This window comes from Nomascus leucogenys, chromosome 2 (assembly GCF_006542625.1).
Source record: "Nomascus leucogenys isolate Asia chromosome 2, Asia_NLE_v1, whole genome shotgun sequence".
In the NCBI taxonomy this organism is placed as follows: Eukaryota; Metazoa; Chordata; class Mammalia; order Primates; family Hylobatidae; genus Nomascus; species Nomascus leucogenys.
Window position 1 is genome coordinate 131,377,577 of NC_044382.1, and position 17,686 is coordinate 131,395,262.

At 38.7% G+C, this 17,686-nt stretch overlaps 1 protein-coding gene across 1 annotated transcript in view; it reads right to left on the bottom strand.

Annotated features, from left to right (window-relative positions):
- CEP120 (centrosomal protein 120) overlaps positions 1 to 17,325 on the bottom strand; it is an 84,510-nt gene extending 67,185 nt beyond the window's left edge. Inside the window, exons 1-4 of the mRNA XM_030818338.1 lie at positions 16,903 to 17,325; positions 12,372 to 12,528; positions 7,449 to 7,563; positions 3,816 to 3,957 (exon numbers count right to left, since the gene is read on the bottom strand). Of these exons, the coding sequence (XP_030674198.1) occupies positions 3,816 to 3,957; positions 7,449 to 7,563; positions 12,372 to 12,528; positions 16,903 to 16,951 (463 nt within the window). The 5' untranslated portion in view covers positions 16,952 to 17,325. The remainder of the gene's footprint in view (positions 1 to 3,815; positions 3,958 to 7,448; positions 7,564 to 12,371; positions 12,529 to 16,902) is intronic.
- Between the last annotated feature and the right edge of the window lie 361 nt (positions 17,326 to 17,686).

Genomic DNA, 17,686 nt, shown 5'->3' on the forward strand with positions numbered 1-17,686 from the left:
GAAATGAAAGATGGGATCACTACAGAGCCTATGGGTATTAAAATAATAATAAAGGAATACTATGAAGATGTCTAGGCCCACAAATTTGATAATCTAGATGAAATAGACCAATTCGTTGAAAGACACAATATGCCAAAACTCATACAAGAGTAAACAGGTAATCTGAATAGGCCTATATCTATTAAAGAAATTGAGTCAATAATCAATAACCTTCCCAAACAGAAAGCACCAGGTCTAGAGATCACTGGTGAATTCCACCAAACATTTAAGGAAGAAATTATACCAATTCTGTATAATCTCTTTCAGAAGATAGAAACATAGAGAAAACTTCCTAACTCATTCTATGAGGCCAGCATCATCCTAATACCAAAATCAAAGACATTACAATAAAGAAAAGAAAACAAACGAAAAATACAGACCAATATCTCTCATGAACACAAATGCAAAAATGTTCAACAAAATATTAGCGAATCAAATCCATCAGTGTATAAAAAGAATTATAGGCCGGGCATGGTGGCTCACACCTGTAATTCCAGCACTTTGGGAGGCTGGGGTTGAGCCCAGGAGTTCGAGACCAGTCTTGGCAACATAGGGAGATTCCATCTCTACAAAAAGTTTTTAGAAAGAAAAATAATTATACACCATGATCAAGTGGGATTTATCCCAGGTATGCAAGGCTGGTTCAACATTCAAAAATCAATTAATGTAATCCATAACATCAACAGCCTAATGAAGAAAAAGAAAATCACATAGTCTTATCAACAGATGCAGAAAAAGTATTTGACAAAATCCATTATCTATTAATGATAAAAACTCTCAATAAACCAGAATTAGAAGGAAACTTCCTCAACTTAATAAAGAATATTTAAAAACCTACAGCTAGCATTATACTTAATAATGAAAAACCTGAAGCATTCAAGATCAGGTACAAGACAAGGATGTCCCCTCTCACCAGTCCTTTTCAACATCATACTTAGAGCCTTACTAATGGAAAAGAAAAGGAAATAAAAAGTATACAGATTAGGAAAGAAGAAATATAACTGTCTTTGTTCACAGAGGACATGATTACATAAAAAATCTGTAGAAAGAATCAACAACAATAACAAAAAGAATTTAAAAAAAGGCCAGGTGTGGTGGCTCATGCCTGTAATCCCAGCACTTTGGGAGGCCGAGGCAGGCGGATCACCTGAGGTCAGTAGTTTGAGACCAGCCTGGCCAATGTAGTGAAACCCTCTCTCTACTAAAATACAAAAATTAGCCAGACATGGTGGCATACACCTGTAGTCCCAGCTACTCAGGAGGCTGAGGAAGGAGAATCTCTTGAACCCGGGAGACGGGGCTGCGGTAAGCCAAGATCACACCATTGCACTCCAGCCTGGGTGACAGAGTGAGATCCTGTCTCAAAAAAACAAAACAAGCAAAAAAAAAAACCACACACACACACACACAAGTGATTATACAAGATACAAAATTAATACACAAGTCAACAGCTTTCTTATATGCCCGCAATGAACAAATAAAATTTACATGAACACCCCCAAAAATAAAGAACTCGGATATAAATCTAACAAAATATGTAAGATCTATATGAAGAAAACTATAAAACTCTGATAAAAGAAATCATAAAACTAAATAAATGGAGATAGTGCATGTTCACAGATAGGAAGACTCAATATTGTCAAGATGTCAGTTCTTCCCAACTTGATCTACAGATTCAATACAATCCCAATAAAAATCCTAGCAAATTATTTTGTAGATACTGACCAATTAATTCTTAAGTTTATATGGAGAAGCAAAAGAACCAGAATTCAATATTGAAGAAAAAGAATAGAGTCAGAGGACTGACACTGACTTCAAGTCTTACTTGAAGCTACAGTAATCAAGACGGTGTTGCACTGACAAACAGACAAACAGATCAATGGAACATAATAAAGAGACCAGAAATAGACTCTCATAAGTCAAGTCAACTGATCTTTGACAAAGGAGCAAAGGCAACGCAATGGAGCAAAGAAAGTCTTTTCAACAAATGGTGCTGGAGCAACTGGACATCTACATGCAAAAAGTGAGTCTAGACACAGACCTTTCAACCTTTTCAAAAATTAACTCAGAATGGATTACAGACCTAAATGTAAAGTGCGAAACTATAAAAGTCCTAGAAGATAACAAAGGTGAAACCTAGATGGCCTTGGGTGGTGGCAACAATTTTTCAGATACAACTACAAAGGCACAATCCATGAATGCAACAACTCATAAGTTGGACTTCATTAAAATTTAAAACTTCTGCTCTGGGAAAGACAATGTCAAGAGAATGAGAAGATAAGCCACATACTGGGAAAACATATTTGTAAAATACATATCTGATAAAGAACTATTATCCAAAATATACAAAGAACTCTTAAAATTCAACAAGAAAATGAACAACCCAATTTAAAAATGGGCCAAAGACCTGAGCAGACACCTCAAAGAAGATATACACATGGTAGGTAAGCATATGCAAACATGCTCAATATCTTATGTCATTGAGGAATTGCAAATTAAAACAACAATGAGATACTATGATATATCTAGTAGAATGGCCACAATTCAAAACATTAACACCACCAAATTCTGGTAAGAATATGGAGCAACAGAAATTCTCATTCATTGCTGGTGGGAATGCCAAATAGCACAGCCACTTTGGAAGGTAGTGTGGATATTTCTTACAGACCTATACACACTTTTACCACATGATCCAACAACTGCAATCCTCGATATTTACCCAAATGAACTGAAAACTTCTGTGCACATAAGAACCTGCACACAGATGTTTACAGCAGTTTTACAGTAGCTTTATTTATAATTGCCAAAAGTTAGAAGTGACCAAGATGTCCCTTAGGAGCTGCGTGAAAAAATAAACTGTGATACATCCAGACAATTGACTATAAGCACTCAAAAGAAATGAGCTATCAAGCCATGCAAAGACATGAAGTAACTTACATGCACTTACAACTAAGGGAAAGAAACCAATCTGGAAAAGGCTACATACTATATTATTCCAACTATATGACATTCAGGAAAAGGCAAAACTATGGAGACATTAAAAAAGATCAATAGTTGTCAAGGGGATGGGAGGAGGGAGGAATGAATAGGTGGAGCACAGATGACTTTTAGGGTGGTGAAACTACTCTGTTTGATATTACAATAGTGGATACTACAAGTCATTTACATTTGTCAAAACCCACAGAATGTCCAACACCAAGAGAGAAACCTAATGTAAACTATGGACCTTGGGTGACACTGATATGAACGATATGATATGTTCATGCATTGTAGTATCACCACTCTGGTGTGGCATGTTGATAGCAAGAGAGGCTGCAAGTACGTGGGGACGGGGAGTATATAGGAGAACTCTCATTTCTCTCTGCTCAATTTTACTGTGAAACTAAAACTGCTCTAAAAAATAAAGTTTATTAATTAAAAAATTAAAAATATAAAGGTTTTGTTAACCTATAGTTAATAAACAGAGAACAGCATGACCATTTTGGGCTTTCCTGTACTCATCCTAGGAAGAAAATTGTCCTAAGTAGCAAATTTTTAAAACTATACAAAATTGTGCTCTGTTCTATTACATACCAAATAAAGAAAAAATTTTCCTATTTCTAAGATTTGCAAACAAGAGCTACAGCAACAAGTGCTGCATGTGTAACAATGTCACAATATTTGTCTGATGAACAGTTTACACCCTGCATATATCTCCCTATAACACTCCCCCTTCCTAAAGCTCTAGTCCAAAGATGGAACTTCTCAGAGAATGTTTTTAGAGATGATGCACAAACCTTTTCCATTGCGAGGGGGAGCCCCCTTTGCTTTAAAGCTATCCACTGGTGCCTTTGTATCCGTTTCCAAAGCAATACTTATCTGTATCTCAGACTTGAATTTGGTGTACTTATTACTCAGCAACTGGTACCATTTTGGTGCCTAAAGAATAATAAAATAACAAAACACCTAATAGTTAATAAGGGAAAAAACATATTGGGAAATGCTATACAGTTCTAAATAAATTTATTGTAGCTTTTCAGTACTTTATCCTCTATAAACAATTTTTTTTTCACATTTTTCTCAAAACAAATTAATCCTGCTTAGGAAGCCATCAACTGAATTTCCCTCTAGAAAAACAACGTAGAAATTAAAATTGTTTTCTTTGCTTGTCTTCCCTATGCTTCAAGAGGCAAAATATTAAAAGGAGGAAAGCATAATATATTTCTTTCTACCTTTCACCTTATACCCCCAATCTCACTTCATCCCTTAAACAACAAAAAAACTACTAGTTTTCTAATTCCCTAACCTCCATCTTCTCACGTTTTTAAATTATACCTTTTCTTTCTGCCACAGACCTGCTTCGTTCTGCTTATATCAATAAGCAAAGGAAAATCTTGGACGGATGGCTCATGCCTGTAATTCCAACACTTTGGAAGGCCAAGGTGGGCAGATCACTTGAGTCCAGGAGTTCAAGACTAGCCTGGGCAACATGGTGAAACCCCGTCCGTCTCTACTAAAAATACGAAAAATTAGCTAGGCATGGTGGTGCATGCCTGTAATCCCAGCTGCCTGGGAGGCTGAGATGGGAGGATTGCTTGAGCCCAATAAATCAAAGCTGCAATGAGCCATGATCGCACCACTGCACTCCAGCCTGAGCAACAGGAGTGAGGCCCTGTCTCAAAAAAAAAAAATAATAATAATAATAATAATAAACAAATAAGAAAAAGAAAAAAGAAAATCTTACTAGTGTTAATAAAAAGCATTAACAAAATACTAAAGTCAAGGTCTAATGGAAGAGTGGTGGATTATGAACCAGGTACTTGATTGATATTGAAACAAAAGCCTTCTTATAGAATGAAGCATCCTAAATTATTTGAATATCCCCACTAGACCAACCTCAGAAATTCTAGTACTCAAGACAGCCTGAAAAATATCATGCCTACATATATTATTAGTGCAGGAACCACTGATCAGTGGGAATACCATTTCAATACCTGGAAACAGCATTTTTTACTCTGATAATTTGTTATATAAAGATATAGTAGATGGTGCTTATATTGTCTTTGTTATATAAAGACATAATAAATGGTGCCTATATTGCTATTTTATATTCAAGTCATGTTTGATAAGTAAAATAGAATTAAGTAGGCCATAGGTTTAAATAAAAATCAACAACCTAATTTTTTAAAGATAAAAATGCATAATACAGTTTGTTGATGTATTTCTTATAACAAATATGTTACAATTTTGAATATAAGCCTGAAAGATTTCCAGCTACTCATAGAACTGATGACTTTTTCTGTTATATAACTCAGAAAAATAAACCTGGATTTTTTTCTGTTTATATTTATTTACAGAGAATCAATTTATTTTGAACTTCAAATATTATACCATCCAATTACAAATATTTATGCTGACAAACAGGAGAGAATAAGCAATACAGCATTTAGTTTAAATGACTGAGCCATTTCTCCCTAACTTTGATTACAAATATGTTGACAAACTGTCCTAAAGAAGGGGACAAGGAATGCCAAGAGTATTTAGAGGCATGACCTCATCCCTCAGATACCCTCCTAAGAGGATTTACCTTCTCTGCAACTAAACTGACTGCAGAAGTGTCTTCTAGACACTTGCACGTTACATGAGAGAAGGTGGTTAAGAGAAACATTGAGAGCCCAATCAAAGCCCAGGGTCTAAAACCAAAGAAGGAAAAACCTTTTCAGGATAAGATCTAGGGGCAGAGAGGCAATGAGTACCAAGGATGGGGGCAAAACAAGTCCTCTTTTAAAGCATTTTTAAATTTCAGTTTCTTTTAAATTATTCCAACCTTGGGCTAGGCTGACTGATCATATGCAAATACCATTTCTATCAGCAGCAAAAATGTTAGTAAGAGATAAATTTTTCTTCACAGAATCCCAATTTAAGATTCAAATCAACAATGGAGTTTTAAATAAAAGAGAAGATATTATTTTCTTTAACTTTTTTTCCCCCTTAAGAAAATTATGACCCAAGACAATGAGAAAAATTGCAAGGGAGATTTCTAAAGTTAGTCACATACAAAAAGGTCAGAAGATATTTAAAGCGCTAAGCAGCAGCCGGGCACGGTGGCTCACGCCTGTAATCCCACCACTCTGGGAAGCCAAGGCGGGCGGATCACGAAGTCAGGAGATTGAGACCATCCTGGCTAACACGGTGAAACCCCGTCTCTACTAAAAATTCAAAAAAAAAATTAGCCGGGCGTGGTGGCGGGCACCTGTAGTTCCAGCTACTCGGGAGGCTGAGGCAGAAGAATGGCATGAACCTGGGAGTCAGAGCTTGCAGTGAGCCAAGATCGTGCCACTACACTCCAGCCTGGGCAACAGAGCAAGGCTCCGTCTCAAAAAAAAAAAAAAAAAAAAAAAAAAAAAGCCCTAAGCAGCACCATGTTAAATAATAAAAGTTGCTATCACAGGAATCAGGATGATTCTGAGTTCTTTTTCTTGGGAGTACGGCGGCAGAGAGGTACTGGTTAGATAACATCAAGTGTGTTTCAATAAGTTCACTTGCTCTGACTGCTATGCAAGGAATGCAAGGAGCAGGAAGCAGGGAGGCTATTATGACAGCCAAGGTATGAAACAATAGCAGCTGAGTTTGGGGTGGCAGCAGTGAAAAGCAGAACAGCAGACAGATCAGGAGGGGAAAACCCCAACTGGAACAGATAGTTATGGAGGAAGGAAAAGGAAAAATGGCAAGGAAGACCTCTGTATTTCTAACTTGTATAACTGAAAGGGGAATGGTGACAATTCACTGAAGCAGGAAACATTAGAAGAGGATGAACCACCTTTAAAAGGAAAGCTCAGGGGCTAGGCATGTTAAGCTTCCGGTAATAGCAACTTGGATACAAGTCAGTTCAGAGATGTTTTTTAGAGAAAGACAGTTCTTGGTCAAGGAAATGATTAAAATGTTGAGATTTTCTAAATCTAATTCATAAACTAAAACATAAGAACTGCCATATTGGCTGGGTGCAGTGGCTCACACCTGTAATCTCAGCACTTTGGGAGGCTGAGGCAGGCAGAACACTTGAGGTGAGGAGTTTGAAACCAGCCTGGCCAACATAGCAAAACCCCATCACTAAAAATACAAAAATTAGCCAGGCGTGGTGGTGAGTGCCTGTAATCCCAGCTACTCAGGAGGCTGAGGCAGGGAGAATTGCTTGAACTTGAGAAGTGGAGGTTGCAGTGAGCCAAGATTGTGCTATTGCACTCCAGCCTGGGTAACAGAGACTCTGTCTCAAAAAAAAAAAAAAAAAAAAAAAAAAAAGAACTGCCATATTGGCTCAAGCCTATGATTGATCAGGTCTAGTATTTCATGTCCTCTTCATCAATCTGTTATCTACTGAAAATAGTCAACTGTCTAACATAATCATTAGCAAAACATCAAAAGGGCAATACCTGCTTTGTTTCTTGAGCAGTTCTTAAATCCAGAACGATGTAACCTATGGTTTCCTTGGCTGAAGTTATAGGATCCAAGGCAAAACATTGGAGTTTGATAGGAGTACGCTGTAGCCTATAACAAAACGTGATAAATAAAATGGTTTTTGCTTAATAAACTTTCTATTGGCCTTGAAAATATTGCCTATTATCAAGATACTTATAATTTTGTTGGATAAAACTATAACTATTTTATATTGTCTAAAAAACTCTTCAACAGGCAAGAACTAGGCCGGGTGCAATGGCTCATTCATGCCTGTAATCCCAGCACTTTGGGAGTCCGAGGAGGGCAGATCACGAGGTCAGGAAATCAAGACCATCCTGACCAACATGGTGAAACCCCATCTCTACTAAAATAAAAAAAAATAATCAGCTGGGTGTGGTGCCACGTGACTGTAATCCCAGATACTCAGGAGGCTGAGGCAGGGGAATCACGTGAACCTGGGAGGCGGAAGTTGCAGTGAGCCGAGATCACGCCACTGCACTCCAGCCTGAGTGACAGAGCAAGACTCCATCTCAAAAATAAAAAATAAAAATAAAAATAATAAACAGGTAAGAACTATTAATTTTATCTACTAACCTCTACACCAACTAAATATTATACAAAACATGTCAACATATTTTACATTCTTTCATCTAAGAAGCCATCATGTAGGTCAATGTTTCTCAAGCTTCTGTAATGTGTAAAACTTTCTGAAAGTAAAAAATTATCATGAATTTTCAAGACCTATTTTATTTTTCTTATACCATAACATACATAAAATTACAAATACAAATACATGCTTATAGCTCTTTTGTAGCTAAAAAACAAACAGGAATATGAAATAAATTAAAATTTAAATTAATAATATAACACATAACAATGTTCTAAAAGAATGATATTGGCTTGTTTAGCATGGGATCTGTTTTAGTTCAGAACCCCTCAACTGGCTCATGCCTTAAGCAGAATAGATTTTGCCAATGCTTTTATCTAGTGGAGTTATTATAGAACTGCACTTAGCACAAAATCATCACTTATAAATTCAATTTATCTGTATTTTCTCAGCCTACAACAATCAAAGTGGTACTAACCTGGCACTAACAAAATGGAAGCCCTAACAGCTCATAGTAGGACTCCATTACAGACACCACTGAAAGTAAATCCAACATTGATATTCTGTAAGAATGCAACACTTCTTCAAATAAATCCATGGACTACCCTAGCAATAGAGGCAAATCGATTTTTCCTTGCTTTCCTTTTTTTTAACTTTCCATTTTGATTTAATTTAGTACTGAGAACAAGCAAGTATTAGTGATAACATGTTTTCCAGAAGAAAATATATTTTTAATCCTTTAATAAATAAGAGTATTTTATATAAGGTGTAAGGAAGGGATCCAGTTTCAGCTTTCTACATATGGCTAGCCAGTTTTCCCAGCACCATTTCTTAAATAGGGAATCCTTTCCCCATTGCTTGTTTTTGTCAGGTTTGTCAAAGATCAGATAGTTGTAGATATGCGGCATTATTTCTGAGGACTCTGTTCTGTTCCATTGATCTATGTCTCTGTTGTGGTACCAGTACCATGCTGTTTTGGTTACTGTAGCCTTGTAGTATAGTTTAAAGTCAGGAAGCATGATGCCTCCAGCTTTGTTCTTTTGGCTTAGCATTGACTTGGCGATGCAGGCTCTTTTTTGGTTCCATATGAACTTTAAAGTAGTTTTTTCCAATTCTGTGAAGAAAGTCATTGGTAGCTTGATGGGGATGGCATTGAATCTATAAATTACCTTGGGCAGTATGGCCATTTTCACAATATTGATTCTTCCAACCCATGAGCATGGAATGTTCTTCCATTTGTTTGTATCCTCTTTTATTTCATTGAGCAGTGGTTTGTAGTTCTCCTTGAAGAGGTCCTTCACATCCCTTTTAAGTTGGATTCCTAGGTATTTTATTCTCTTTGAAGCAATTGTGAATGGGAGTTCACTCATGATTTGGCTCTCTGTTTGTCTGTGATTGGTGTACAAGAATGCTTGTGATTTTTGTACATTGATTTTGTATCCTGAGACTTTGCTGAAGTTGCTAATCAGCTTAAAGAGATTTTGGGCTGAGACAATGGGGTTTTCTAGATATACAATCATGTCATCTGCAAACAGGGACAACTTGACTTCCTCTTTTCCTAACTGAATACCCTTTATTTCCCTCTCCTGCCTGACTGCCCTGGCCAGAACTTCCAGCACTATGCTGAATAGGAGTGGTGAGAGAGGGCATCCCTGAATTCAAGATGGATTAAAGACTTACATGTTAGACCTAAAACCATGAAAACCCTAGAAGAAAGCCTAGTCAATACCATTCAGGACATAGGCCTGGGCAAGGACTTCATGTCTAAAACACCAAAAGCAATGGCAACAAAAGCCAAAATTGACAAATGGGATCTCATTAAACTAAAGAGCTTCTGCACAGCAAAAGAAACTACCATCAGAGTGAACAGGCAACCTACACAATGGGAGAAAATTTTTGCAACCTACTCATCTGACAAAGGGCTAATATCCAGAATCTACAATGAACTCAAACAAATTTACAAGAAAAAAACAACCCCATCAAAAAGTGGGCGAAGGACATGAACAGACACTTCTCAAAAGAAGACATTTATGCAGCCAAAAAACACATGAAAAAATGCTCATCATCACTGGCCATCAGAGACATGCAAATCAAAACCACAATGAGATACCATCTCACACCAGTTAGAATGGCCATCATTAAAAAATCAGGAAACAACAGGTGCTGGAGAGGATGTGCAGAAATAGGAACACTTTTACATTGTTGGTGGGACTGTCAACTAGTTCAACCATTGTGGAAGTCAGTGTGGCGATTCCTCAGGGATCTAGAACTAGAAATACCATTTGACCCAGCCATCCCATTACTGGGTATATACCAAAAGGACTATAAATCATGCTGCTATAAAGACACATGCACACGTATGTTTATTGCGGCACTATTCACAATAGCAAAGACTTGAAACCAACCCAAATGTCCAACAACGATAGACTGGATTAAGAAAATGTAGCACATATACACCATGGAATACTATGCAGCCATAAAAAATGATGAGTTCATGTCCTTTGTAGGGACATGGATGAAACTGGAAAACATCATTCTCAGTAAACTATCACAAGGACAAAAAACCAAACACCACATGTTCTCACTCATAGGTGGGAATTGAACAATGAGAACTCATGGACACAGGAAGCGGAACATCACACTCCGGGGACTGTTGTGGGTTGGGGGGAAGGGGGAAGGACAGCATTAGGACATATACCTAATGCTAAATGACGAGTTAATGGGTGCAGCAAACCAACACGGCACATGGATACATATGTAACAAACCTGCACATTGTGCACAAGTACCCTAAAACCTAAAGTATAATAATAAAAAAAAATAAAATAAAATAAAATAAAAAAATAGTAAACATATTTTCTCTTATGATTTTCTTAGTTGTCTTTTCTACAGATTATTTCATTATAAAAATACAGTCTATCCATCTATTTATCTATCTCACAAAATATGTGTTAATTGATTAATCATGTTCTCAATAAGGCTTCCGGTCAACTGTAGGCTATTAGTAGTTTAATTTGGGGGGAGTCTAATGTTTTACGCAGGTTTTTAACTTCATTGGTGGGGGGGGTTCAGTGCATCTAACGTTATCCTGCATTGTTCAACTGTAAATCATTCATTGTCAACTGTAAATCATTGTCAACTGTATATGGCAGAGGCATTGCTGTATGCCTAGCATATAGTAAGTATGTGATAAATATATGTTGACTTAATAATAAAGAATGAATGTTTCCTATGACATGATTATCTCAAATTTTTCTCTGAGCTGATTTCTAGGTATTCTAGCCTTACCAATAAATTGCCTCTGGTCTAGACCATTAAAAAAAAAAAAAAAAAAAGAGTATTGCTTTTATTGTTGTTGCCTGCTTCTAGTCAGAGTTCACAAAAAATATATACTATAACTTTAAGTCTATTTTATATACTAATAAGGTGGTTTTGTTTAAAATCAAATATAAATTAATTAGAAAGAAACCTTGATAGAATTACTTTCACAACTTTTCACTGGATACCCCTCTATATATCCTTGGCAAGCCAGGTAAATATACAATAAGTAAATTAACAGAAATTACAAGGAATTCCAACCATATTTAATAATGAGTAGGTATCATCAAGGTATTTCTAGAATATCTACTGTCTCACACATTAGGAAAAAAAAAACCCAAACAGCTCAGTGTAAGTGTAGTGTAAAAGGTTAGGCTCTGGACCTGGATTGGCTGGGCTCTACCTCTACTAAGCTAACAGACTTAAAGCAAGTTACTAATACTTAACATCTCAGGCCTCAGTTTCCTCATTTATAATATGGGGGAAATAAAAATACCAACTTCACAGTGTTGTTCTGATGTTTACCTGTTATTGTTGCAAAGTACTTTAAAAATTTCCTGTCACATTAAAAAAACACTCAATAACTATAATTATTAAATGTAATGACAGATATAAAATTTATAGGTTGAACATTCCTAATTTGAAATGCTCCAAATTCTAAAACTTTGAGTGCTGACATAATGCCACAAACGGAAAATTCCACACACAAGCATTTAACAAACTTCATTTTATGCAAATTTATTTAAAATATTATATAAAACTAACTTTGACTATGTGTATAATGTAAAACAAATAAATTTCATGTTTAGACTTGGGTCCCATCCCCAAGGTATCTTACTTTGATTATGCAGATATTCCAAAAATCCGAAATACTTCTGGTCCCAAGTATTAAATACTCAACCTGTATTTATTTAAAACAGCCTGAAAAATAAGAAACCAATAAAGAAGCTACTTTAAAATGAAAATGATAATCACCTGTGCTGATGAAGTGCTTTCCTGTCAATTTCCCAAGCTAACTCAGTAGCAAATTCTGGCTGGTCAGTGTGGTGCACAGGATCAGTAGCCAACTGTTCTCCATCAAACTTTGCTTCCACTACAAGCATATGCTTTGGACGTTTGGGGAAATGCCGACCTGGAGAAACAGAATATATAGATTAATCAAAAGTGTACAGAAATCAAACAGGATCATTTACCACGTGTTTTTTTGTTTGGTTGGTTTTTTTTTTGAGATGGAGTCTTACTCTGTCGCTCAGGCTGGAGTTCAGTAGTGCAATCTCGGCTCACTGCAACCTCCACCTCCCAGGTTCACGCGATTCTCCTACCTCAGCCTCCCCAGTAGCTGGGATTACAGGTGCACACCAACAAACCCAGCGAATTTTTGTATTTTTAGTAGAGACAGGGTTTTGCCGTGTTAGAATTCCTGACTTCAGGTGATCTACCCGCCTTGGCCTCCCAAAGTGCTGGGATTACAGGCACGAGCCACCATGCCCAGCCTAGCATGTGTTTTTTTAAAACTAATGATCTGTTAAGTGTGGTTGACATGCATTCCATAAGCTACCTCACTAATGCGGGCTCACATATACACTCACTTCCATAATTCATAATAAACATGAATCAAATGGAAAGCTATACTTTATAAATGTGTGCTTCTCAAACATTAGTGTGCACATGAATCACCTAGGGACCCTGTTAAAATGTAGATTTTGACTCAGTAGATTTAGGGTGGGCCTACGATTCCGCATTTCTAACAAGATCCAAGGTGATGTGAATGCTGCTGTCCTTGGTCCACACTTTGAGTAGCAATGATCTCAACAACATCTGGAATTACACACTTAATGTGGTTACACGAATTTTAGATACTACTATAGCAGTACTTAATAGAGAACAGTCATCTGAAGAGCTGGGAAATAAATTAGTAAAAACGAACTTGCCTGCAGCTTAATTTTTCTGTTAACTCACTGAAGAATACTTTCCTGGTGAAACCCCATCTCTACTAAAAATGCCAAAAATTAGCCAGGCGTGGTGGCATGCGCCTGTAGTCCCAGCTACTCGGGAGGCTGAGGCAGGAGAACAGCTTGAACCCGGGCGTCAGAGGTGGCAGTGAGCACTGCAGTCCAGCCTGGGCAACACAGCAAGATTCCATCTCAAAAAAAAAAAAAACAGAATACTTTCCAAATTAGCTAAAGAAAAATAGCTACATGGATTCCTTCATTCTGTTCTCAAGGACAACATTGTAGACTATCAGGAAATATTCAAATATTCTATCTACACATCACTTTTCATTTGTACTGCCAAACCCCATTTCATCAATGTTTATTGAAGACATATTCAGAGTCAGGTATTTTATCAGATGGTGGGGTACGAAATGAGTAGAATAGAGTACTTGCTCTAAAAAGACTGAGGGTTTAGTTAAGAGAAACAAACCAAAAAAAACTGAAAAATAGGAAGCTAAAGAACATCAACAAAGAAGCACTAAGAATCTTGCACTGAGTCAAACTAGTTCTCTTGTTTATAAATCTGTTAAGGTGGATCTTAGTGAGGGGAATTTTATCCACTGATTAATAAAGAAATCCCTGCTGCTACTCACCCTGGCACAAGCTACTTGTGGGAGAAGTGTAGGAATTAAGCTGTTAAAAAGACCTTGACTGCTAACCTTGTGAGTTTAAGCCTGAGGCTCTCATTGAAACTCTATTAGGAGTATTAACACACATCGCACAGCTCTCCCAATGAGCATTAACAGAGGCCCCTCTCAGGACCTCATTTTCTGCTGCTCCAAAAGATACCTAGCTTCCCCAAATGAATGTCATATATGTCAAAGAACCTATATTTTCCATATTATTATAACGAACAGCTTCCAACAAGCTTGAGAACAGAGGATGTGAAGTGGAACAAACAGGTGCTTGCCTTGCTGCAGACAATGATACAGAGAGAACAGAAACGGTCTTTTTCATCCTTAGAATCCAGTACATAGCCCAAATTTTGTTCATGTTAAAGCTTAACCTTTTTCTCTTAAATAAAGGGCATTTCTAAAAGTGTAGTCAAGAAATTGCAAGTAACTCTTAAGGACTGTAGTCCCCCGAGTCCTCCACCAAGCCGAAGGGATGGGAATACATGAGGGGAAATGAGACTGAAAAGGTAGGCAAGAGGTCTACCACAAAGGGCCATGTATGCCATTCTAAGAAATACAGACGCTTTAGGACACTGAAGGACTTTAAGAAAATCAGATTTGCATTTCAGAAAGATTATCCCCAGGGAGTAATGGAGGAAGTCTAGATGTTTCTGGAAAGGAAGAAAACATTCAAGAATCAGACTATTGAAAAGATTATTACAATAAGTTAGGTGGATAATGAGGGCCCCTTACGAAGGCACTCACAATGTACACTCACTCATTCAAAAACTTATTATGTAGAATCTATTATTATTCAGAAAATAAAATCAATTATACTTGGTGACCATTCGGAAGTTAGAAATGGAGAGTGAATCCAGGCTGAGGATGACTCCTTGGTTCTTGGCTTGAGGCAACAGCATGGTTATGATGAATGGAAATACAGTACAAACAAGAGAGAAAAATAGTTTGGAGGGAGGACCACATGCTAGTTTTGGGTACGTTTGTGGAAACAACCTAACTGACATCCTTGACTCCAGGTTCTCTTCCTTGCACACTGCTATTAAACTGAACTCAAGAAAAGCATTCTATTTAGGAATATATGCTGCCAACCTATTTCTTGGAACATTAATTCTAAACTGGCTTTCAAGATCCTCCGAGGCCTATTCGCTCCAGTTGTACAAGCTCATTTCTTACCATGACATTTCTAAATATTCACCTTCCTCTACCCTGGTCATCTTGCTGATCTTTTCAATGTTCCACCCACCATGCTCATCCCGGCACAAGCTACTTGGTTGGGAATCAAGCTGGTCAGAAAGACCTTGACTGCTAACCTTTTAAGCCTGAGGCTCTCACTTGAAACTCTGTATTGGGAATATTAACACACATCGCATAGCTCTCCCAATTAGCACTAACAGGCCTCTCTCAGGACCTCATTCTCTGCTGCTCTAAAACTAGCTTCCCCAGATGAATTGCATTTATGTCCTGGGTTGTCCATAGAATTCTATTGTCACATATCTAAAGCTCACTTATTATTTAAAGAACTTCAGCCATCCCACCCACCCTACCCTCAAACCTATATTTACAGTCCATATCACATATTTTAAATATACCCCAATATATTGTGTCCTGTGATCTCCCCACGTGGACAGACCTCTACATCCTTGGAGGAAAAGGAGATATTTGTTTCCTCATAGCATGGTCAGTTTTAAGTCTAAAAACTGTTGTTAACCAAATTTTAAGGTTATATCAGTTCTATGTTTTTAAACAATAAGTAAACTAACAGTTAATAGTGCTCCAAATCTTTATGGCTTCTGGTCAGTCTCTTGTTCCAAAATTCAAAGATTAGGATTACAATGTTTCCTTCGCTCTCATCCCTCACACAGTGCCAGGCCTTTATAAAACACTCTCTCATGGGGTAAAAAATGCAGCCAGGCTTCTGATCTGGCTCAAGATGACTCCTTAACATATTATTCTTAAAGTGTCCTCAATTCACCTGTTATCTCCTATTCCCTCCACTTTCTTGCAAATCTGTTCTCCAACCACACTGAACTTAAGCAATATTTACTGAATGAATTTAATTAAGCAAGGCAAAACGTGTCTTGCTTTTCCATACTTTAAGTGCTCTCTGCTCTTCCCTTTGCCTGGAATGCCCTTCCTTTTTTCACCTGACAAATTCCTAATCATCTGTAGGACCCCAAAAAATGCCACCTCCTCTAGTGAACCTTCCGCAGTTTCCTCAGACAGAGGTGGTCATTCATCCGGGTCTTCCACATCCTGATGAATTATTTGCTGACACACTCTCCTTGCTACATCCTTAGCTTTTTAGAATCAGGACTGTTTTATTCTTACATTCCCAGCACAGTGTCTGACACCCAATGAGTCCCAATAAACCAATGTCATTCATCCAAAACACACTTTTTAAGGAATGTATAATATACCCTCTTAAGAACTATAGTCCCCTGAGTCCTCCAGCAAGACGTGTAAAGGGAATTGCCTCCGCAACACTTCTGGAATCGCAGGAAGCCTGTATTCAAGTCAAAGCTCTTACAAGCGCTATTATTGGGAACCGCTGATCAGAACGCGCTTCTCAGGACCACGTTCAGCTCATATATAAAAGCCATCGACGTGCTGCTTTGGATGAAAATCGTTTTCTCTAGATTCTCTGGGGCTACGGCTAGTCACGCTAAATATCACTTATCCCTAATAGCGCTCATATCCCTGGAGAGATTTTTAAATCAATTGCCTAACAGACCTCACTACGCACAACTTTGAACAAGTCTGTGGGGACCACAAAAGCACAGACGACAGGGTTCTTAAGGTTAACAAGGCCTCGGTCCCACACTAATCTGTTAAAACTCAGGAGTCAGCAGTTGCAAAAGCAAGCCTCAGGCCGCTCACCTTCTAGGATGGACACGACGATGAGCAGTTGGTCGGATTTGGAGACCATGGTTGCGGTGCGCGGTCCGGGGGCGAAGGCGGCTTGGGGGAAGTGAGGTCCAGGCGAGTCGCGGGTAATCCGGGACCCGCGGCGGGACCCCCACTGCCCGCCCCAGGTCCCTGATGCCCGGACTCCGCTCCGCAGCCAGGTCCCACCGCCGTCTGCTGCAGCGCGCCCGGCTCCTCTGCCCCGGGCCGCCAGCCCAGACCCTAACTCTGCCCCGACTCAAGGAAAAAGCCACGCTGCAGCCCTGCCAGTCTGCAAACAGAGACGAGCCCGCCGCCCGAGGACCTTTTGCCGCCTGCGTAGCGGCTTTTCAAACGCCCCGGCGGCCGCAGCTGCCGCCGCCGCGCCCAGCTTCCGCCTAGCAACCAGGCCCGCAGGCCCAGAGCCCAGGGGAGGTTGGAGGACAAAGGGTGATAGAGACAGAGCAGCCAAGGCTAGAACGCCTGTCAGGGAGCTTCGCCTCCCGCCCGCCCTTTTACGCTCTGTTCCATAGCCCTAAGGAGGACGCCCTCATTACCTCACAGCGCCCTCTGCTAGCCGGACGGGGAGAGGCGGGCGACTTGATGTCAGACCAGCTGCGCAGGCGCACTACTGCGTAAACGCTTCCTGAAGCTGCGTAGCCTTTGAGGAGCGTGAGTGTAGTGTATTACCTGCTTTATGCCTCAGCCACAACCTGAGAGTTATATTAGTGGGAATTAAAAAAACAAAAAAACCTAGTTTAGTTGAGGTACCCAGTGT